We start from the raw sequence: 23,630 nt of genomic DNA, 5'->3' as shown, positions 1-23,630 counted from the left end.
TTAACAAAGTTATGGCTAAGTAGAAATCATCATCTTTTTTTTCTGACAGAGATAATTAGAAACTCTGGGCATTGTGAGGTGCTCCAACATTTCCAGGGATGTTTCCATAAATTACATTGGTAGCTGTGTTCCAAATGTAAACGACTATCAGGAGTTCAATTCTGTAAAATGTTTAATGTTGGAATAAAGCAAAGTCACTATCTGTGATGACCCGTCAGCTAAATATGACCTTGGTTCACACATCTAAAAATAAACTTGAAAAGAAATTTGAGTCACCATTTTGAAATTAGGAGATTTTACAGCAGAACCCAGATTTCTAGCTTCTCTTTAAAAATTCGAAGTTCTGGCCACCCTGGACCAGTCCTCCAACATGGCAACTGTTAGAGGAAGCCAGGTTGTGCTGTTCCTTTTAGATGGGGAACGTGCAATTCACTGAGTCATAAGTCTATGCCCTCCTTTGGTTACTTGCTTTCTCAGTGGGCATGTGGGCTTGTGGTTCTGAACAAAATAAATGTATTTATATTTTATAAATTAGTAACTCAATGTGTTTATGTTTCTGTGGAAGATTCAGCAAATATTTGATGAGTTAACTTCTTTACACTTTAAGAAGAAAAGAGAAATGTGCTTTAGGAAAAAAATACAATTGTTATTTGGTGAAGCCTTCCTCAATAAGAGATAAGGTAGAGAAGATACAGGGGGTCACCAAAGAATCTTAGGTTCTTTTGAATATTTGCAATCACCAATTTTCAAGGGAATCTGAAAAGTAATCTGGATTACCTAACTGAATAATGGAAAACATTTAAATCCAGTTTTATTACTTTCAGATACAGACTAGGACACAAACTCATTCCTAGTCAAGTATTTCCATTTGTAAGTTTTGCTTTAGTGAATGCAAATATAACTGGAATAGAAACATAGAATATTAATCTGTGAAGGTTCTTAAAGAGTTTGCTCTCTTTGATAAGTTGTATCCACAATACTGATCTGCTCAGCAAAGCCTTTCTTAACAGATAGTTCACAGGTGAAATTTAGAACAGACCAGGTTGATATGACGTAACTTAGATTAAAACTTTCTACTTTCTAAACTTCTGGTGCTTTTATCAGACACAGAAAGCAACTCTAAAATACAGACTCTTCAAAGGGCTCTTCTGTTTCTAAGAGTAATATTTGTTTATTAATTATGTAGAATCTGATTAAAAATAGGAAGGTACAGGGGCCAGGCCCTGTAGTATAGTGGTTAAGTTCAGTGTGCTCTGCTTCAGCGGCACAGGTTCACAAGTTCGGATTCTGGGCACAGACCTACACCACTTGTCAGCCATCCTGTAGCAGGTGACCCACATATAAAACAGAGGAAGACTGGCACAGATGTTAGCTCAGGGAGAATCTTCCGCAGCCAAAAAGTAAAATAAAGTAAAAGGAAGGTGCAAAGAGTCACAATTCTAATTGTACTGTCTAAAGATGGTGACTGCTGCCATTTTGAACATCCTTTCTAGTCATTACTGAAATGTATATTCGTAGATGTAATGGTTAAAATTCAAATTAGGAATTAGACCAATGTTACCATTCAGATTCTGCTTTTTGTCACTTACAAGGAGAACGTTTTTCCACATTGTAAATATTCCTGAAAACATGATTTATGGACTAGCCACTTCCCTACTCTTGAACATTTAAGATGTTTCTGATTTTTATGATTATAAATCGTTTTGAGATGAATATTTCTATACATAAGTTTTGTGGTCACTCACCTGTACGTATTTGCCAATAATCTTTATGATCTCCAGATTAAACTGCTTGACGGGGGCAGCAGAGAGGTCAATGTGACTCAGAAGACTGTAGATGATCTGTAGTAGCGACTGCTGCATACTGGACAACCCTTTTTCTAACAGCTAAAAGCAAAATTAAAAGGTGTGCTTTAATCAAGTTAAAGAAAATTCACTATTTAGATTTATGATGTTGAAAAACAACAGATTTAAACCATGAATTTATAGCTGGATGACTAGAAATCCAGAGACTAATAAAGGTAAAAGGTGGTATCTATTTATTGTTATTTGTCCTCAGTTCAGAAAAGAGAAGTAGATATTTTTCATCTTAATCTTAGCATTTTCTTTTATTTCCTTAACTAATTTAGTTGAACACCATTTACTTTAGGTTAAGAAGAACACCGCTATACCACCATCCCCAAAGAGTGCCTCCCCCAAACCATTCACGCCAGCCACTTATTAGCCATGTGATCTTGGACATGTTTCTTAACTTCTCCAAGCCTGATTTTTTAAAATAAAATAGCGGTAACACCTACTTCATGCAGTTTGCAGGACAATCAAATTAAATATACATAGTTTTAAATATACGTAACTAGCTTTAGAACTGTTGTTAGTAATACTTTGAGAGTTATTAATAATAATACAACAAGGACAATTTACACTAGTAAGAGTAACATTTGGGGCAAAGCAGTCTCTCTACCGAGTGGACAAATGTTGCCCTAATGTGATGCAAACAGGCTGCATTGTGCCAGTCCCAGACCTTGGAACCCCACGATTAGATCCTCAGGGAGGACTACTGTGACTTTAGTCGTGAGCTTTATGATGGCGCCAATGTGAAGCTGGTCTAAGGCACTGCAATTCAAAGCCAACTAAGGAGGCTAGGCCTGGTTTATGTTGGTCCTGATCCGAAAGGTACAGGTATAAGATAAACCTAGGGACTTGCATTCACTCGGGTTAGGAAGCTGCCAGGCAGACAGTTCACACTGTCAGCTCCCTTGAGTCTAAAGCTCACAGGAGCAAACCTATCAAAATCAATGCTTTAAAAAAATTCACACCAATCCTGAAGCATTTCATGATATTCAACATCAGTGACGTAGCTAAGGTAAACAGTTTGATGAGCAATACGTAAAATATTTATCGAGTTGTGAATAATTTCTTTTAAGTTTACAGTGTTTTAGGTTTAATTTCTATAGGCCGACTTTTTAAAAAGGAAGCTATTACTTTATTATATGCTGATAAACATTCTTAGCGACCAAGAATTTCTTCTTTTTGAGGTTCTCCTTGTGGCTATCGACTCAGTAATTCACTTTTCTAAGCATGAAGTTACTCCCTCAAGAAACATTAACTTTTTATGCCGTTCTAGGGCTAGTTTTTTAAATAATTTCATTTTTAGCCACCAAAATCATATTTTAGATTAGGAAGCAAATGTATCATCAAAATAAAGAATTACCCAGCAGAAATGCCTTTGCATGCTGTATTATTCTAGAAGGGATTTCAGAGTCAAGAAGGAATTTTGTGGAAACAAAAATAATAGCCATTCTCTAGGATCAAGACCAGTAAAAACCCATTTTCCATTTGAATTAAAATTACATTATTTTGAGTTTTATGTCACTTAAGGACAGTGAATGAGGAAATACACCCAAAAACCCATTTTCCATTTTAAATAAAGTTGACGTTTGCATTATTTTGAGTTTATATCACTGAAGGGCAGTGAATGAAGAAATAAACACTGAAAATGGAAAAAAAAAACTTTATAAAAACTTCCTTTATCCTTGAAAGGAACTACCCATATTTTTCTTTTAAAAAAGATGTTATCTATATTCCCTCTCAAAGACAGTTTAAAGATTAGTTAGCCTCAGTGCTGCTTCTAGAAATAAGTCTACTTGAAAATTTTGCCACAGAGCGGCTAAACAGCCCCCTGCCCCGTTTTCTTGTAAATTTACCTCTGCAAGATAAGTCACCAGATTGAACGTAGTCTCCGAGAAGGAGTCATGCAGGTATCTACACACTACGTTGATCCAGTTAGAACAGTCTCGGGAATATGTGTGTGTACTGTACAAACTCATCATGTGAGCCAGATTGACAAGCGTTGGGCATTTTTCTTCTGCACAAACCTAAAAACACCAAAAAAAAAAAAAAAAATTTTATTCACCTAAAATAAAGATATAAGTTTAAACTTGATTTTATACTAAAGGTATTTAATGAAAATGTTAGATGTATATGTTGAAGATTTAATGCATTTTATTTCAGTACAGAAGAGTTAGAAGAGAAGAAAAGCACAAGGCATTCTTAAGAGAATGACAGACAACATGGAAAGATGATTAACACGTCAAGCACTTCCACAGGTGTTAAACAGTATGGCTTTTTTCAGTCTGATGCTCTGTAAGACTTTCTTTGGTAAAAACCCATACGTGGTTTTGTGAACCATATATGTTATTTTGTACTTTTTGAAAAAAAGAGTTTTGTTTTGTAAAATCTATGGTTCAGCGCACAAGGAAACATGCTGGCTCAACCTGGGAATTCTCAGCGAGGTTCAGAGCTGCTGTGCCAACAAACAAACGCTTCGGTCTCAAGCTCCCCAGGGTCTCTCAGTAGAGCAGTCAAGTACAGACAGCCTCAACACGTGTGAGGTATTCAGAGGACCTCACTGGAGCTCTGATAATACTCTGAGTCTTGCAGCTCCAATGAATGGCAGTCTGCAGGGTGGACCCCAAACGGCTCTTCAGGAAATCACCTAAAGCTCTTCAGGTTCTTGGTCAGTCATGTAGAGGCCACTTCAAAATGTATTGACTTCTAGAGTTTCTTTGACACAGTACTATGGAATCTGAATCAACAAACGTTTGGGAGGATCTTACTGACCAAATGCACCTTCTTAGTCTGTTCCTTGAGTTATTGGTGAGGACGTTCCTGAGCCTCCTCTGGGGGACACCTGAACCACACAGAACTAGAAAAGGGCCATGCTAGTCTTTCATCCCTATCTATCAGAAAAGGCCAGCCTCAGGAGGCCACCCCGTGGCTGAGTGGTTAAGATCGCGCTCCACTTTGGTGGCCTAGGGTTTCACTGGTTCAGATCCTGGGTGCGGACCTAGCACCGCTCATCAGGCCTTGCTGAGGCACCGGCCCACGTAGCACAACTAGAAAGACCTACAACTATTGACTGAGGGTATTTAAGGAGGAGGAGAAGAAGAAGAAGAAGAAGAAGAAAAAAGGAAGATTGGCAACAGATGTTAGCTCAGGTGCCAATCTTTAAAAGAAAAGAAAAAAGAAAAAAGAAAAAAAGGCCAGCCTCACTGACATTGCTTTTAGTTTTCCTTTTTTCTTTTTCCTTGCTTAATCTTCCATCTTATTGATGTGTTATATGTATTCTCACAAACTGCCTAGAACATTCAATAAAGAAAGTAGAGTGTTACCTTTTTAAATATATATATTTTCAACTTTCAGAAGAATATAACTGACTTTTCTTTTGATTCATCATGTGGACATTATCACTGGACAGGTCTGGGACACAAAGTTGTGCAAGATTGTGCACAGACTATTAACACAGTAGCTTAGAAGCTATTTTATAAAATGATTAAAAGAAGCTGATTTCATGCATTAGCCTTTTACCCATAAAACAGACACCAGGAAGAAAAAAGAAAAATTTGGTTGATATTTCTTATCTGTATTTCAAAATATAATAATATTTTTAAAAATCACATAATTTTATAATTTCACAAAAATTTGTTACTCTTCTGGAAAATTTTTTTTTCTGCTTTTTTCTCCCCAAATCCCCCAAGTACATAGTTGTATAGTTTTAGTTGTGGGTCCTTCTAGTTATGGCATGTGGGACGCCACCTCAATGTGGCCTGACGAGTGGTGCCATGTCCATGCCCAGGATCCGAACCAGCGAAACCCTGGGCTGCTGAAGTGGAGCACCCGAACTTAACCACTCGGCCACGGGGCTGGCCCCAGGAAAAACATTTACACTTTAAATTCTTTATAGTAAATTTTTTAATTTAAAATTTTTTAAAGTAAATTTTTAAAATACAAAATTTTTCCTGAAGAATAAAAACATTGATAGAATTCTTATATTCTTAAAGAATTTTTTTTTAGAGAATGATTTTTTAAAACATATTTTTGAAAAGACAGAAAATTCCTAGGAATACATGCTGTGCAATTATATAATAAAGCCAATGGTTACAATTTAGTTTTGAAATTTCTGAATTACCAAGTTAAAATATGATCCCAAGAGTATGTTTATAAGAAACTTTTTTAGCATACTATTTTTGCCATATGAATAGCTAGAGAGGACAATATTTGTCCTAAGTGTTGCCTCGTTTTGAAATTTCGTGCTCTCCAAGGGTGCAAACAGCAGGGCTAAGGATATTTGCATAATGAGGAAGCACATAATGGCAGAAAATTACTCTCAACAGTTTAAGTGAGAGAATAATTAAGGAATCAATTTAATCCACATCCTGCAGGTTGCTGAAAGCATACGCAAGGAGCCTTTGTGTGCTGCTCAACAGGAAGAAAACAGAGTTAAAAACAGTTTCTGACTCACAGGAAGCCATATTTGATTTCTTAAAAACAAAAAAGATATTTGGGAATTTCCCGTGCTTGGCCTTGGTCATGACAGCAGAGGCTCAACACCCCAGGGGCTCCTGCGTGGGCCAGGCCAGGCGAGGCTGTGCTCCTCACGTAGCCCAGAATTTGGCAGAAGTTATGCAACACGTGTCAGCTGCCACCCTTAAATGCTTCTACTTCCCTTATTATAGGGGATTCATGCTTTTCTTCATACCTCAAAGTAAGCCCAAATACTTTTTTTCCTCATGTTTTCTTTCTTACCCCTCATGTAGGAAAAAACTCCTTGTTTACAACATTTTTCAAATGATGTGTCATTAGAATATTAAAATGAAAGTCATTTTAATAAATTATTTATTTTGTATCACTTTTAGACCTCCTTAATGCAAACACATATTGATGAAGTTTTTTTTTTAGGCAAACGATCATTTTCAAAACTAAGATCTTTCCATTGATTATAATAATGGCTCTTTTTTTTTTTCCCCTGCTGAGGAAAATTTGCCCTGAGCCAACATCCATTGCCAGTCTTCGTCTATTTTGTATGTGAGCTACTGCCACAGCATGGCCACTGACAGATGAATGGTGTAGGTCCACGCCCAGGAACCAAACCCGGGTCGCCAAAGCAGAGCACACTGAACGTAATCACAGGGCCCCCAGGGCTGGCCCAATAATGGCTCTTCTTTTTAAATACATGGTTTTAAAATGATTATGTTAAGAATATCTCCATATCTAATTTATTTAGAAATTTAATTAGGGGTGGATTCAACAGATATTTTATTAAATATTTTCTTGTCATTTATTAAATATTATCTATCAAGATAATGAAAAGGTTTTATCCTTGTTCCTGTAAATGTGACCAATTGGGTTGGTTGTATTTTGCCACTACATTTGCATCCAGAGATAAAGCTGCACTTACCAGTGTTGAAATCTGGGCCATGGAAAGGGGGGTGTTTTATCTGGCTTTCTACATGCTTGCTGTTTCCAATTACTGCTGTGCTACTTGTTAACTGAATCTTAGTTTTTAAAAAGTTGCCTATATAAAAAGTTCTTCCAGAGAAGTTTACTTGCTTGTTCCCTTCTGTTGCTAACTTCTCTGACTGTTCTCCCAGGGCTGTAGCTAGATCCTCTTACTGATCTTGCTATTCACTCACCTCCCCCAGGTCACCCAATTTCCTGTGGTATGTATATTACTTGTAACTTTATATAACTCCTTCTTGTAACTATTTTTATTTTCAGTCTGAATAGCCTTTTCCCAAGACTCAATGACTGACCGAAAAAAAAAAGTTAATTAAGAATTAAGTTTAAGCAGAATGCAAGGTACTTGAGAGATCTTTACTGTTCTTAAGAGGGGAAATTATTAAAAATATAAAATGTCAATATCATATTCTTTTAAAATTAAGAGCTATAACGCTTTTAAGCAAATGTTAACAGACAGTTGAAAAATAGCTATGTTCTTGTTTCAGAACTGTATGGTGGGAGGGAAGGAGCCAAAGAAGGAAGAAAAAAGAATGAAGGGAGTAGAGAGAGAAGATGAAGACAGTGTTAAAAGGAAAACGGCAAACACACAGGGAAAGAAAACTTTCAGAATCCCAAACTCCATTATGCTCTCTTCTTCCTCAGGGTCTTTGCACGTGCAATTTCTCCTGCCTAGAAAACTCCTATGTTCAGTCCTGCTCTTTGTTTCTCACCCAGAGATCTTACTTTGTTTATTCCTGTTCAGCCTTCAACGTCTGCTTAGATATGACTTCCTCGACGAAGACTTCTGCTTTATGTGTCCCTAGAGGACTCTGCCTCCCATTGCACTTATCAGACTCTGCTGGGATTGTCTTCTTACTTGACTGCAGTCCCACTATAAGGCCCATGAGGTAAGTAGTCTATCTACTTTGACTATCATTGTATTCCCACACCTAACCCAGTGCTCAGTAAATATTTGGTAGTGAATAAATGAATGAATCAGAAAGTGACAGAGAGGTAGAGGATAAAGTAGGGAAACGGAGCAGAAAAAGACTCAGACTCAGAGAAGAGTTACTCTAATTAAGCAATTTTATTCACTGTCATTTGATCAGTTGTAATTTACATCATTACTATGCAACTCCTTTATATGAATAAGAATAAAAGTTTAGATGCAAAATTCACATAGGAAGTGACAGTATAAGGATTTTTAAGAGAGTTCCCCCCTTAAGATAAACTCCAGAAAAATTTCCCTTTAGTGTTATCTTTCATTGTAACATTGGCTTACCTTTGCTATTCGACTAGCTGTTTCTTTGCAAAACTGAGTTGGGCTGTCAAAATGCTGGATTAAGTGAGGCAATAAGCAAAGGATGTTAAGAGGAAAGCCTATCAGGAAAAAAAAAGCAAACAATAACCAATTTTATTGCACATTATTTTAAAAGTTAAAGGTATTTTTTTCAATGGTTCACGGAAACCATTTTCTTTTTATTTCCTGGGGTACTCGATCTTCTAAATTCTTTTTTTCGCTTTTACCAAAGAATTTAAGCTACCTCCCATTAAAAAAAAATGACTATAACTGTTTGTGGAAAAGCAGAAATTAGTAGATTTTCAAACAAATGGTTAGTTTACATTTCACTACATTAAAAAGCAAAGAGTTGGTGCAATTCTATTAACGTCACCTGACAACTGGGAAGGATCCACCAAGGTGTGTTTGGAGACAGCGATGAGTTTACTGAGGAGGTGCACGGTCATTTCTTGTGTAGATACTGAGGTAAAGCCCTTCAGGAAGAGCTGCTGAAGGCCTGGGAAATTATTCCATTTCAATTTACTTTGTACATTTTCAATCTTCTCTCGACTCTCTGATTTATCCAAAGGCAAATGGATAAGCAGTTTGTTGAGAAGCCTGAGAGCCAGGAGGTATTCATATTCATAATCTGATTCTAATAAAGATGCTGCTATCCAAAAAATGGTGGCCATCAAGTTGGTAGGCTCAGTAGTGGACTGCACATCATACATTCCTTTCTCTCGTAGAGAGGAAAGGCTTCTCGTCCTTGCTAAACTACTGCTATGGTTTATCCGTCCATCCATTATATCCAGTGTGTTGCTCCGCCGTCGGTCACCTCTTCGGTCACCAATTGAACTTAATCTCAAAGAGTTACTTCTTGCATTGCTGTTATATCCCAAATAACTGCTACTATTAATGGGACTTGTGCTTAGATTGAGTTGTCCAGTGCTTTTCCTGTTAGCTGCATACTTGTTTCCCATTATAGGATCATGGTATGAGGTTCTTAAAAAAAAAAAAAAAAAAAAAAAAGAAAAGATGAATGCATGCACAACCACTTCTTTTGCTATGTTAATTTTACTCTCAAAAACACTGAAAAACCGTCACTGTTACCAGGAAAAATCATTTTTAAGTATATCTGACTTTGCTTAATCCGATTTCATTTCTTTCCTCCATATTAAAATAAAATGTACAACAGTATCTTTTCTATTGTGGCCAACTGTTTCCTTTGAGTTGGATGACGTTGAGCTCGAAGTACAGATTCTGCGACAGCAATTACTGATAACTTTCAGCTCCAGAATTTAGTAAACAGGTCCAAAGCATCATTTATCTTATCCCCGAACTTGATGGTCCCGATGTTCCTATTCTCTCAATGCAGATTCTTTCCCAAAGAACCAAGCTCAAAAATTTATTTTTGATTTCTCCTTCTCCCTCAAATCCAATTATCAGTGATGAAAAATATAATTACAGAATACTTTCACTATGTGTCAGCAGTATGTGAAATGCAAGGAATATCAGACAGAGTCTATTGGGGGAGACTGATATGTAAATGGATAAATTTATATAGCCTGTTAATTGCTGTTATTAAAATAATGAAGAAAAAAACCTATGAGAACCCAAAGGATGAAATAATTAGCACTATCCTGGGGGACTGAAAATTGCTTAGCTAGGACGGGATATTTAGGATGGACCTGAAGATAAATCAACTCTGGGATTTGCAAGGAAGAGAAAGTGGGAGGAGAGGCTACGCCAGGGAGAAGGAACACCATGTGGAGGGTATGAGTCCTCAGGGGACTGGCCTGCTAGGTGGGCAATGGGATGTTGAGGGTGGCAGGATGGAGATTGTCAGTGAAGTCACGTAGCACAGCAGAGAGATCTCTGACCAGGACTTAGAGGAACAGCACTACCACTTATTAGTTGTGACTTTTCTCAAATCCTCACTGTCTGAGGTTCATTTTCCCACTGGTATTATTATTTTTGGTATTATTCTTACTTACTAATATTACAATATAAAATTATAGTTATACATATTCAGCTACTGAAGTTCTATGTACAACCCTCCAGGTTGCCAGGTTTAAATTCTTACTGAGAAAGGGCAGAAAGAAGATCATAATGCTTCATGGTTTCAGCCAAAGTGTCAATTGCAGACTCCAACGTGAGAAGAAGCTCAATCACAAATCCCTAGAAAAAAGGGCAGATTTTAATTAATTTTGCTCTGGGAAAAAACAAATTGCAATGGACTTCCCAAGGAGATTTAAAAATAGACAGATTCCACCTTAATACTACAAAATGATTAAACTCTTGAGCAACATGATGCTGCTGACTGATGAAAACTCATCAAACTAATGGTATAAATTGATTATAATGATATCACAATTCATTCAAAATTGCTCAGGCCAGGAAGCCAGGAACCAGCCTTGTTACTTTCTCTCACGTCTAAATCAAATCCATCAGCAAGTCTCGAAAATATTATTTTAAAAATATATCCTAAAAAATCTGACCCCTTTTCTCTACCTCCATAGCTTTCCTTAATCTAAGCTACCACTATTTCAGCCTGGACTCTGACCACAGCCTCTGAACTGACCCCTCTTGCCCTCCTAAGGACTCCACCTGGCCGCCAGAGGGAATATTTTTAAAAAGCAAATCATACCCATCACCCTCATCTCAAAACTTTCGAGTGGCTTCCCATCTAGTTTCCCTACTAGACCCCACACGATCGGGACCTGCCTACCTCCTCAAACTCCGGCCTCTGGACGCCCCCATCCAACACGCTCCAGCCACAGTGCTTTACCTCATGTTCCTCAAAAAACCCTATTGCTTTTGCCTCAGGGACCTTGCACTTGCCAGTCCTATTTCCCTCTGCCTGAAACGTTCTGCCCCAAATTATAACAGGACTCTCACTTCATTTAAGTACGTGTTCAAAAATCACCTTCTCAGATGATCCTACCTAAAACAACTCCTTCTGCCTCATCATCCTTAACCCATTACGCTACCTTATTGTTTTCACAGCATCTGTCTAAGTAAAACTGAGTTATGTATTACGGGCAAATTAAAGGCTTGTTTTCCCAATAAAATGTGAGCTCCTGAATGCCAGGAACTTTGTCTGCCTCACTACCATATTCCCAGTGTCTAGAACGATGCTAAGAACATCATCACTCTGTATAGACTTAAGTTCGCAAGTGCAATATTTCACTTACTTTATCTTAAAAATGAAATCTCATGTTCGACGTTACATTTAAATTTCACTTCCTGTCTCTTTTACTTTGTGATCATCCTACGATAATACCCAGGGAGGGGTGTGTAAATGTCAAGCTTTCTCTGATAGGCACTAAATGATTCGATTCAATTAGTGTGTTATTAAATATTAATTACAAAACTGTACTTAATTCTTTCCTGCTTGTTAACCTCTGCCATTAATAATTCTATATCGCTATTATTACGCTCTACCTACAGTGATCTGTGTTTGGCAGTAAGTGTTGACAATGAGCAGCTGCTCCAGAACTGCGGCGGGAACTTAATGAAATACCTGTGCATCTTCCCCTGGATCCCCCACAGTTTCTACAAGTCTGGAGAGAACATCAGAAAGCGTAGTTGCAGACAGAGGCTGCTTTAGTGCCCTGAAAATCTGAAAGGATCTCCCAGCATAGTGTCGAGAAGAACAAGAAAGTGCTGTTTGCAGAGCAACTTCGCTAAGATGATGTTCCAAATGAATTCCTTCTGTGAAAACAAAGGAAACAAGTAAGCAGTCCTAGTTTTTCAGAATATAGGGGTTATAATCAGAGGCTAATTTTTCTTTTTTTAAAGACCATCTTTTTTTGTCTGCTATTTCTCCCCAAATCGCCCAGTACGTAGTTGTATATTTTAGTTGTGAGTCCTTCCAGTTGTGGCATGTGGGATGCTACCTCAGCATGGCCTGACGAGTGGTGCCATATGGTGCCCAGGATCCGAACCAGTGGGCCACTGAAGCAGAGCATGTGAATTCAACCACTTGGCCACGGGGCCGGCCCCCAGAGGCTAACTATTTTAAACCCAGTGCCAAGCAGTCTCTGGCAAACCGGGTAGGCACTCAAATTTTATGTCAATGCTTTTTCTTGTCATTAAACTCCATTTGCATTTTAGATGACTCTTCATTCTAATCCCCAGGGAAGTAATCCTTGAGAACAGGGTTTCTCAACCTCAGCACTATAGACATTGTGACCAGAGAGTTCTTTACTGTAAGGGTTGTCCTGCAGTGTATGATGTTCAGCAGCATCCCTGGCCTCTACTCAACTAGACACCAGTAGGAACCACTTGCCCCTGCCCCTCGATTGTGACACAACGTCTCCAGATATTGCCAGGTGGCTCGAGGGGCAAAATCACCCTTCATTGAGAACTCTTGCTTTAGATATACATGTTTTTACTACAATTTTCAGAATTTTAGATCATAGAAGCCTGTACCAGTATAAAAAAGAATTTTTAAGTTTGTCATCTCTACATGTTCCTTTAATGTCACTGTTTCATAATGCGTTGTAATTTTATGATGCCACCATACACAAAACTAAGAAGCCCAGCATGTCACAAGTAGCTTCCTTATTTTTAAGTAGTAACTTAATTTGTCTTCAACCCACACAAATCCGTTATCACTGATAAGTTAAAAACAAAAAACCTATCTAAAACTTTTTAATGTAGACATAACAGCTAACTTTTTGCTAACCATTAGCAGAAGTTTCGACATCACATTAAAATATCTCATTGAAAGTAAATATTATCTGAAATATTTATTGAAAGATACCTGAGCTCGACTGCTTAAAAACGGAGACTACATGTTTTAAAAACGTGGTTAACTGCTCAGCACTCTTTATGCTAGGATTCTTGGCAGAAACATCCTCATGGTTCCAAAGGGGTCCTCTTTTTCTGAAAACAGAGAATAGATTAAGTCCCCTGGTTTTTAACTTATGTTAACAGTTCTACTCGCCTAACATGTGCCTTTGCAATTAGAAAGGAGAGTTGTTGAAGAAATCTAATAGCATGCCACACAGTCTATAGCTTACGTACATGGATCGATCTGTAATGATCTATAGCAGGCAGAGGGAGACTCAAGCCACATATAATTTCAAAGTCTCCCATCGTTAACGTCAAATTCTTTCAGCGGTAGTAGGAAGAGATAACAAACTTTGCCAAGTGAGAAGAGTACTAGTTACTGCTTTATAAGTCAAAACACTATAATTTGTAGAGGCTGGATTGTATTTAGATTGTAATGCAAAGAAAATAATTTACTAGCTACAACTACGGGCAAAGTTTAGGACAGAATAACATCCTGTTGATTCTTTCTTGGAACTGTCTTCGCATTTTCAAGGCCACCCCCTTGCTTAATAAGGGTTAAGGCCGTTATTACCACAGGCCCCAAGTGCCCTGGAGACCTTTCACATGGTCACGCCGCCTCCAGGCCCTTCTGCCTCTGATTCATCCTCCTCACTGCTACAAGGCTGATTTTCTCAACATACTTATTTAATTGTGCCTCCCACCCTCCCCATCCAGCTCAGAGATCTTCAACAGGGCCTCCTTTCTTGAAAAATAAAAGATCTGTAATGCAAGGCCTAAGCCTCATGGCCCTCCACTTTGAATCTTCCCAAACTTTCTCATCTAGAAAGCCCCTTTCCTCAGCACCGCAGCTGGACCGGGTCCCTCATTATCCCAACACACTTCTCTTCTCACGCCCCTGTGACTCTGCTTTCCCTGCAGAACACAAGCCCTTTTCTCCTCATCTATGTTTCTTCCTTACTTATAGGGCCTTGCAAACAGTAGACCATAAGTAAACATGTGATGACTGACTGATAATGTAGCTAATGGAAGTGGAACATGTATTCAGATAATACTGTATTCTCTTTGGGAACTTGGCATCCAGACACAATTAAGGCCCTCCTTAAGTATAGCCGTGTGAGCGCAGAAGAAGAAAGTCTTTGGTGGCATCAAATCTTCTGAATATTGCACAATACAAACCCATGTATTTCAAATCAATGGCACTTCAGAAAACAAAAATGTGGTTCACTGTAGCTGACGAATGAGGGAACAGCCTAACACACACGTGTGTTGCTGGAACGGTAAGAGCTGTAAGTGTTACCTTGAGGTGATGAATTCCATGAGGGTTTTGACTTTTCCATCCTGCTCGACTGAGATGTCGACCTCGCTGAGGAGAGTGGTGTGCAGATGCGACACGGCCGCGCTGCTATTTCCTAAGCTGATACTAGACGAGGTAGAACTTGAACTAAGCCCTGAGTCAGTCATAGGGGAGGGCTGGTAATCAGGTGTAAAATCATTAACGCCTGCTGGGAGAGAGATGGCCAGCCGTCAATACCCAAACACAGAAGAATCTCACACAGCACTGAAAGCACTCAACTATTGTTCCTTATAGATTGTATGGGACACCCGGGGGACGCTGTTAGCACAGGTTGATGCAGATCAGCGCTCCTTCTGTTGGGGCCTCATAAGAACCACATGACATCAGGCGAGTTTTTGGGCAAACATTATTTTCATAGCCAATTATTAAAACTCAACTGCTTGGATTTACTGTGCAGTCCTCTGCTGCCATCTGCTGAAGGAAGTTGAAAGTGGCAGTTTCCTACGATTTTGGCATATTTCCTCAACATGTGTTAAGTCAGTCACATTTCTATAATGTGAACTGACTTTTTAATTTCTTATGGAAAGGATTCTTCTATACTTTCTGCTTCATTTTCCTTAAGGAAAGATTATTTTAAAGCCAATTTGTAACATTTATATTATTTCAATATTAAACAAATAATTTTAAAGGTTATTACCAATGCCCGTATTTACAAAATGGCAAAAGCAGCCTTAAAAACAAACTATGAAATTTTAAATAAAGATTCTTTAACATAAAAAATGCAGTAAACTTTTTCCATTCAGCTTTGAATCATAGTTTTAAAAGGTGAAAAAGTTTCCTAATAATTGTTTTCTTACCAACTATAGGGTCTTAAGTATATAACAGGGTTTTAACTAGTAACTTTAAAATTCATTAACCCTGTACCTGACATTATATGACTAGGGAAAAAAATTTTATTTCAATTTTTAAAAATAATTATTTTCTATACCATCTATTATTAACCTGATAATACTGATGAATGGAATAAATAAGTTAGAGCTACTAGGAATGAAGAAAATATAACTTCCAAAGTTAAAAAAAAAAACTACTCAGGGGCTAGCCTGGTGGCGCAGCGGTTAAGTTCACACGTTCTGCTTCTCGGCAGCCCAGGGTTTGCTGGTTCAGATCCCGGGTGCGCACATGGCACCACTTGGCAAGCCATGCTGTGGTAGGCATCCCACATATAAAGTAGAGGAAGACGGACACAGATGTTAGCTCAGGGCTAATTTTCCTCAAAAAAAAAAAAAACTACTCAATAATTAAATAAATTTTATATTCTCATTAGTTTGTACCTCATTACTTCACAATGTTTTTTTTCTCTTTCTGATGAGGAAGATTGGCCCTGAGCTAACATCTGTGCCAATCTTCTTCTATTTTATGTGGGATGCCGCCACAGCACGGCTTGACAAATGGTGCTAGGTCTGTGCACAGGATCCAAACCTGCAAACCCCGGGCTGCTGAAGAGGAGCTCGCAAACCCAACCACTATGCCACCAGGCCAGTCCCCATGTTATTATTATTATTATTTTTTGCTGAGGAAGATTAGCCCTGAGTTAACATCTGTGCCAATCTTCTTTCACTTTACATGTGGGTCCTGCCACAGCATGGCTGATGAGTGGTGTAGGTCTGTGCCTGGGATCTGAACCCACAAACCTGGGCGGCTGAAGCAGAGTGCACCAAACTTAACCATCACATCATGGGCCTGGTCCCAAAATGTATAACATTTTAACTGCAGTAAATATAATCAAGTGAATAAAAAATTTTAAATGTCTATCTTTGTCAGTTTTTCAGATCTTGAGAGTAGGAGGAAGCTAATACAAGTTCGACACCTTTTTCATAACTAGTGGTCAATAAATTAAGCATTCTTTCATTGTATCTTCAACTTACATGTTCAGAACTTAAAATTTTATGACAAAGATTCTTAAAAGCAATATGGACTCAAATCCTGCAAGTTCAATTCCTTCTTTTACTGGTTAATAAATGATGTAAATGGTGCTTAAAATAATAAAACTATATTTATAAAAATGTTCTCTAGTATTTCAACTTTTATTTAGGTGATTGTCTCTATTGTAGGATTCTAAATTAAGGAAGTACGATTCCACTTTCAAATTGTATTTTTAAAGCAAATACCTGTGAAGGTATAATCTAAGTGTGCAATTTGTTTGACTGTAAGCACCCTGGGCTCATTAAACTCCTTGTTCCTGAGAAGGACAGAAGCAACAGTTCGGATGTTACTGCTGGATCCCATTACTATTAGTAAGTGCAGAAGCAGGCGTTTACAATGTTCATAGACCTCAGGGTGGCAGTGGTCAAACCCTAAAAAGGATAGTAGAAAATAATCATCAATAAAGAGAAATAATGAGTATTCTTGCAATCAAAGTCATATTTTAAAGAAAAGCAGAAATTATATGAAATATTTTGTGGAAGATCATGTACCACATAAAGATTTTTTGTTGGCCTAGAGTTCACACATGCTTTTCTAATAGTCTGTTGTACTAGGGAGAATCAAGATAAGTTCTCAATGTGTTTTATGTCTAAAATTTAGTACTCTTTTAGAAATTATTACCGTTACATAACACTAGATGTAGATGAATTTTAAAAAGGCAAGGATTTTTGGTGCCTAGCACATAATACAAAGACAATTTATGTTTGATTACTGAAGGAATGAAGCAATAAATATATAATAAGTGTGCATTATCAGGAAAACTTAGGAGAAGATGACTATGTCGATTTGCTTCAGGAAGCCAATCCTAGAAGCTTGAGAAGTGTTGCCAATGTGATGGATCCCAAGTGTTTGTTACAATGGGCACAATGGAGTGTCAGCTGTGATAATCAGAGTGTCCACAATCCAATTCTTTTGGGACTTGGAACTCATTTCAATTTCCCAATTACTCTGAAAGTTCCAAGCCCCAGAGGTGAATTAATTTTACTCTTGCTATGGCTACAGAATTTTTCCTGCTAGAGGGTTTAAGTGTTTGTGGTGAGAGAGGCAGCAGGATAGGAATAAGAGTGGGGATAATAGACTTGTTTGTAGTTAAAAGAAAGGCTAGAAATAACTTCCCACTAGACCACGAGAATCACAGTAAAAAGTGTCATGGAAATAACATACAGAAACATGTAGAAACTTTCTTAAAACTATATTGCCTTTAAATTATCACAAAAATATGAAATGAAGGAATTAGAACCAATATTTATTACCTATAAAAATTGCATGAAGAAGAAGATGGAGGTAGCTTCCCCATTCCACCTTCACACTATGATCAATGATCAGATCAGTCAAAAGGATTACGGCTATGTTACACCTGTGACAAATCAGAGCGTTATTAACATTTTACTAGGGTAAACCTAGAGAAAATCTTATGTAAATTACTTGAAGACTTTAATATTGTATTTTATGGAAAAATACAACTTCTCAAGAAAAAAAGAGGAAAAGAGATACAGGCAAAGAAACCGTTAAGTGATAGTTTTAGAAAAAATATATCTACTAAGAGCTCCTCGAAGTCAAGGGCCATATTTTCTTCATCTTCAACCTTGAGAGCTTAGCACACTGCTTGCCACATAGTAGGTGTTCAATTCACGTTTGGTACATTAATAAATTCTGAAAGAATGCAGTTAACTGTTCTGTTGTGATTTTGCTAAGTAGAATTCAGTTTAACTCAATTCAAAATAATAGTGCCTACTACCATAAAGCAATATTTTTCAGATGTAGTAACTGGGTCCCAGAAAGGTCAAGTAACTATGCCAGACACCCAGAAAAGCAGCAGCAGAATTATATTTAATATTATTAATTGTAAACAGAATTCTAGTTTTTAGATCTCTGAAAATCTAAACACAGTGATCTAATTTGTTGCAATATCTAAAGAAAGAAGATTGCTTTTATCCTGTGTCATCAGATAGCATAAAGAAAGCTGAAAGTGTTAAGCGGCAATTTGGCTCATATGAAATAGGAATGACGCTGTAGTCCACCTGTGAAGAGGTAATCCAGGTGATGATGTTTCAGGCAAGTAATCCACCAGTGGTGACCAGCAGCCTCCAGCTGGTGGGAAGGGTAGTGGCTCTCCTTGATTATGCTCCATCACTTTCAGTCGCCAATTAGAATAAAGTGGCATTGAATCACCTATCAAAATAAAATGATCTCATTTTCTACACCATCTATTTTCTGCCAATATAAGCAAACTCTAGTAAGACACCAACTATTTATAGCATTGGAAAGTGCTAAAAAATAGTTTCCCACTACTTGACATATATTTGCTAGCGAGACCTGGGTACAATGATCAAATTAAGCAAATCAGAGAGAGAAAGCGTTATCAATTCAGGTTCCATCCTTTATATCAAAGCAAAACTACATTAGCACTTCATTATGACTCCATAATTGATGTCCAAGCCGAGAGACCACATTATAGGTACAGCTGCCTTGTAGCAAGGGCCTTCTGGTAAGTTACTCAATTCTAAATTTCCTGAGATAGGGCCAACACAAACCTATTTTAAAAGGAAATCAGCTCTACCGCAATGGGGCTGCAGGGTGCAGTAAATAATGCGATCAGGAAATGTGAATTCTGTGTGACGTGGGTAAGTCACTTAACCTCTCTGGACCTCAGTTCCATCATGTGTAAAATGAGGATATTGGACCAGATCATCTTCAGGGTCCCTTCCCAGTTGGAAGGCTTGTGTTTTGATTCCACCCTACTTCAGTGTTACAGTGAGACTTCGGCAGGTTACTCACTTTGCAATTGCAAGGGAGAACTTTTTAGGAAAATGTGAGTCCAATGGAGAAAGCACAAACCTGTTCAAGAAAGCAGCCTGGTGCTAGTGTCTGTTCTCTGATGCTTCTTGAGAACCGATTCTTACGTTTCTCTTGATTTATCTACAGGGAACCTGCGCTTTTAAAACAAATTTCCCCCACTCATGCTGCTTCTTAAACTCAAGATATTTCAGACTATGTCAGAACACCACTAGTGGCACTTAAATACTCTTCTTAAAAACAATTCATTGGAAAAAATATATTGATTCACTCTAATATAATTAATAAAACACCTCGCCATTGTAGTTATTAAAAAAACATTTGGAACTTATTACTTTTTTCTTCTTCATAAGATCCTCCAGAGCTGCTACTGTATCGAGATTCTAGTCTGTGATGTTGACGGTTTAAATGACTGTTTAGTCCGCTGTAGATGTCTAGGTGCACATAGCTACGGGAATGATCATCGCAGTTAGTCAAGGTCAAGGTAAAATGGTATTTGCACTTTATATTTCACTTTCTATGTTTAAAAAAAGAACACAGTACACAAAATATTAACAAAAGTTTACTACATATTAATATTTACTATATAGTAATATATTTATATTATTTACATATAATTATTAATAGTAATATATAATATTAATATATATTAATTTCCATCTTACAATTCAAAAGCTTAAGCTTTTAAGTCAATTATTTCTACCTGAAGATTTTCCTAAATTGTTGTGGTAATAATGTCTGATGAAACTTATTTTCTACCAAACAGGCAGAGTAAATATCCATTTAGAAGAGTTTAAAAATGCACCAACACAAAATGTGCCTGACCATATTCCACCTCTTCCTCCATTCAAGCAGATGAAAGAATCTAGCATGTCAGCACCTTTAGTGGTGAGACAGTCAATGTGGAAAAATCCCAAAATGCAAATGTATTTCTTCACTAGAATTTTAACACAATGAAATACGCATTCCAATGCAGAAATTACCATTTATTCTGATGACAGTCAGCGTCTGTCAAACTGAAAGGCTAATGAGGGACAGAGAAGGACTTACCCCTCTTCCATATTCTCTTTTATGGGCTTATTATCAAGATTGCCCTCTGTGGGAGCTACCATCGTATTGCTACTGGAAGTAGTTCCTATAATCAGAAATAAAACAGTATCTGTGAATTTAAAGCCAGTGATAACTCAATAAGAACAAAAGACTTCAAATTACAGATGTTAAAACTCCACTAAACTGAGAGCAAGGTGATTTTTTTACAAAGGAATGTATTCATAATGACCAAGAGGGAAAGGAGACAACAGCAACAAAATTTTGGATGCTGGAAAACAAATGGACAAGAAGTAAGTGTTAAGAGGGCTGAATCCAAAGCTGGTAGTGGGGGAAACCAAGAAGCTTCCATATCTATGTTGCTGAACCTCCCAAAGGCTCAGGAATTAGTGGCATCAACGACCTCTGGAAGCAGGGGTTGAAGGTGGCACTAAAAATGGCAAGATTGGTTGAGAATCTATTTCAGAAGTAGGTGGTCCCTAAGACCTATGCCCTTCCTCTTGTAACTGGGTGGCTGTCTCTGTCCACTTCTAGACGTCCTTTCTGATGAGACTAAATCAGAAGATTTCTGGACTAGGGCACACCACATCCAACTGAAGGAGCAACTCTTTACTGGGAACAAGAGGATTAGGTGAAAATATACACACCCAAATTTGAGACTGTATCCCCATGTAGCCTTCTTACCCCACGGGGCTAACAGCAGGCTTGAAGACCATGATGTGTGTGTGAGTCTACAGATTCTATGTATTTGTATAAACACACACACACATACACTCACAGCCCTACACCTCTACTTTAGGCAGATGACTAGTAGAGTTTTCTCTGGGGAATCTGATTAGTGCAAGAAAAAAGATCTATGGACACTTACATCAGTGAAATCATTGCACAACAAATAACAAGTCCATAAATTCCTTATATACCTACAAAACATTCAATCCACTTTTTAATACTCCACTCTTTATGAAAAGATAGATCCAGAATTGGTAGGCTTTTGAGAAAAGCACTTACTAAGACAAATCAAAACAAACAGCAATATAGAGAAAATAGGAACTTTTCTTGGGAGAAGAAAACTTTATCAGATATAGAAAATAATCCAACCATGAAACATGAATAGGGCACTCTTAAAAAAATTCTATTTTTTTTAAAAAAAAACCTCTTTGGAATTAAAAACATTCTGGCAGATAAGAAAAATTCAGTAGAAGCATTATTAGATGTTGCCTAGAAAGGAGAACAAAAAGCCTAAGAGATGAAAATAGATAACAAAAAATAAATTATAAAGATATAAAAGATCTCTAATTATACAGATAATGTTGTTATTAACATACCGAAAACATTTAATATAAACAGTTTAATATAAACTGAATGACAGAGTTTCATCAAAATTTAATCTACAATAGCCTAAATATTATACTGATTTTCAATGGAAGTTATTCCACCAGGGACATAGTTTCTTCGACTCAAAATACTACAATCATCATAATATATGTATATACATAAAAGTATAGACACTCACATGATTGGATACTATGCATGATATATGCCCAAATAATTCTAGTATGAAATTACAGACTAATTTCAATAAGTAAGCATTTTCTATATTGAATACTAATTATATTCATCACAGAATGCATTTGTTAGATAAGGACACATAAATCTATATTCCAGTTCTGAATAAGTATGTAAATACATTTCCCGTCTGTAACATTAAGAATCCTTACAATGTCAAATTTCTTTACTCATATGAGGATTTACAAAGTCTCGAGTTAATTACCATATATGACTCAGGTTTGCCTTCGTTTTCTTGATGATGAGGTTTAAAGCAAACCCTTGCTAAAATGAACAGTTATGTGAAGCTTCTCTTTTGGGACAAGTGATCAGTTCTAAATGACTTCCTACCTGAGGTGACGGAAGGGATCTTATAGCTGGAAGTGATGCGGTAATACGGGGGGTTATCCATGTGAGTGACGCCCGAACTGACAGGATCCGTCAGCTGCAGTTCACTCACCAGTTCTTCGAGCAGCTGCATTGTTTTATCTCTACCTAAATATACAATAACTTTCTTTACCTGCCGCAAAAGAAGAAGCAAAATTCTTATCTCATAAGTTTGTCTTGAGACAAATTTTATCAAAGTAACTTTAAGTAGTAGATGAATTAAGTACAATCTAAATTTGAATAGACATTGATCAGCAATAAGACATTAATCAGCTTTACAAATACTGTGCTCCCTCTAGCCCTCAACATTATATATAATTAGGATGACCTGGATACATTGTTTAATGGTTTCCACAATGTTATCTACTTCCTTTACTTTTTGGCTTTTTTTTTTTTTTTTTAAGAAAAGCAAAAGAGAGTTTGCTTTCCTATAAGCCAGTTTCTTTTCTTTTTTCTTTTTTTTTTTTTTAAAGATTTTATTTTTTTCGTTTTTCTCCCCAAAGCCCCCTGGTACATAGTTGTATATCTTCGCTGTGGGTCCTTCTAGTTGTGGTATGTGGGACGCCGCCTCAGTGTGGTTTGATGAGCGGCGCCATGTCCGCGCCCAGGACTCGAACCAGCGAAACACTGGGCCGCCTGCAGCGGAGCGCGCGAACTCAACCACTCGGCCACGGGGCCAGCCCCTAAGCCAGTTTCTTTTCAATGGAAAAGCTTTTGATTAGTATCATCCTAAGGTTTTCCCTCATATTTTAAGTCAGCCAGCCCTTAAACCCAGGATTTATCTTTTATTCTATCTTCCTCATTCTGTATATCCAACACAGCAGTACCGAGTAGTGATTAAGAGTAAGGATCCAGAGCTAAACTAGAACTCAAACTACACAGCCTGGCCTGGAACGCAGACCTAACACTTACTAGCTATGTGATCTGGAAAGTGACTCTCGGTTTTCTCTTCTGCAAATGGGGACAATAGCATCTACTTCATACAGTTTTTAGGATGAAATAAGTTAAGATTTATAAAGCACTTTAAAAATGCCTAGTACATAATATGAGTTAAATAAGTGAAAACAAAATTTTTGTATGCATTATATGCATGTTTTAGTAATATGTATTAGAGAAAGAGCTTACTAACTGATCAGCCTATCTCTTTTTTTCTCCCTCTTTTCTTTTTTTTTTTTCCAGGAAGATTAGCCCTGAGCTAACTACTGCCAATCCTCCTCTTTTG

At 37.4% G+C, this 23,630-nt stretch overlaps 1 protein-coding gene across 1 annotated transcript in view; it reads right to left on the bottom strand.

The window, feature by feature from the left end:
• The window catches only part of LOC124236837 (protein furry homolog-like), a 244,218-nt gene that overhangs the window by 35,002 nt on the left and 185,586 nt on the right, over positions 1-23,630 (bottom strand). The window contains exons 36-49 of the mRNA XM_046655776.1: positions 22,373-22,541; positions 20,480-20,564; positions 19,765-19,877; positions 18,655-18,805; positions 17,887-17,990; positions 16,819-17,004; positions 14,654-14,855; positions 13,325-13,446; positions 12,080-12,270; positions 10,640-10,734; positions 8,951-9,558; positions 8,560-8,657; positions 3,704-3,874; positions 1,746-1,886 (exon numbers count right to left, since the gene is read on the bottom strand). Of these exons, the coding sequence (XP_046511732.1) occupies positions 1,746-1,886; positions 3,704-3,874; positions 8,560-8,657; positions 8,951-9,558; positions 10,640-10,734; positions 12,080-12,270; positions 13,325-13,446; positions 14,654-14,855; positions 16,819-17,004; positions 17,887-17,990; positions 18,655-18,805; positions 19,765-19,877; positions 20,480-20,564; positions 22,373-22,541 (2,436 nt within the window). The remainder of the gene's footprint in view (positions 1-1,745; positions 1,887-3,703; positions 3,875-8,559; positions 8,658-8,950; positions 9,559-10,639; positions 10,735-12,079; positions 12,271-13,324; positions 13,447-14,653; positions 14,856-16,818; positions 17,005-17,886; positions 17,991-18,654; positions 18,806-19,764; positions 19,878-20,479; positions 20,565-22,372; positions 22,542-23,630) is intronic.

The sequence above is a fragment of the Equus quagga genome, chromosome 3 (assembly GCF_021613505.1).
Source record: "Equus quagga isolate Etosha38 chromosome 3, UCLA_HA_Equagga_1.0, whole genome shotgun sequence".
Lineage (NCBI taxonomy): Eukaryota > Metazoa > Chordata > Mammalia > Perissodactyla > Equidae > Equus > Equus quagga.
The sequence above is the reverse complement of the archived record's forward strand: the minus strand, read 5'-3'. Positions and strand labels throughout refer to the sequence as shown.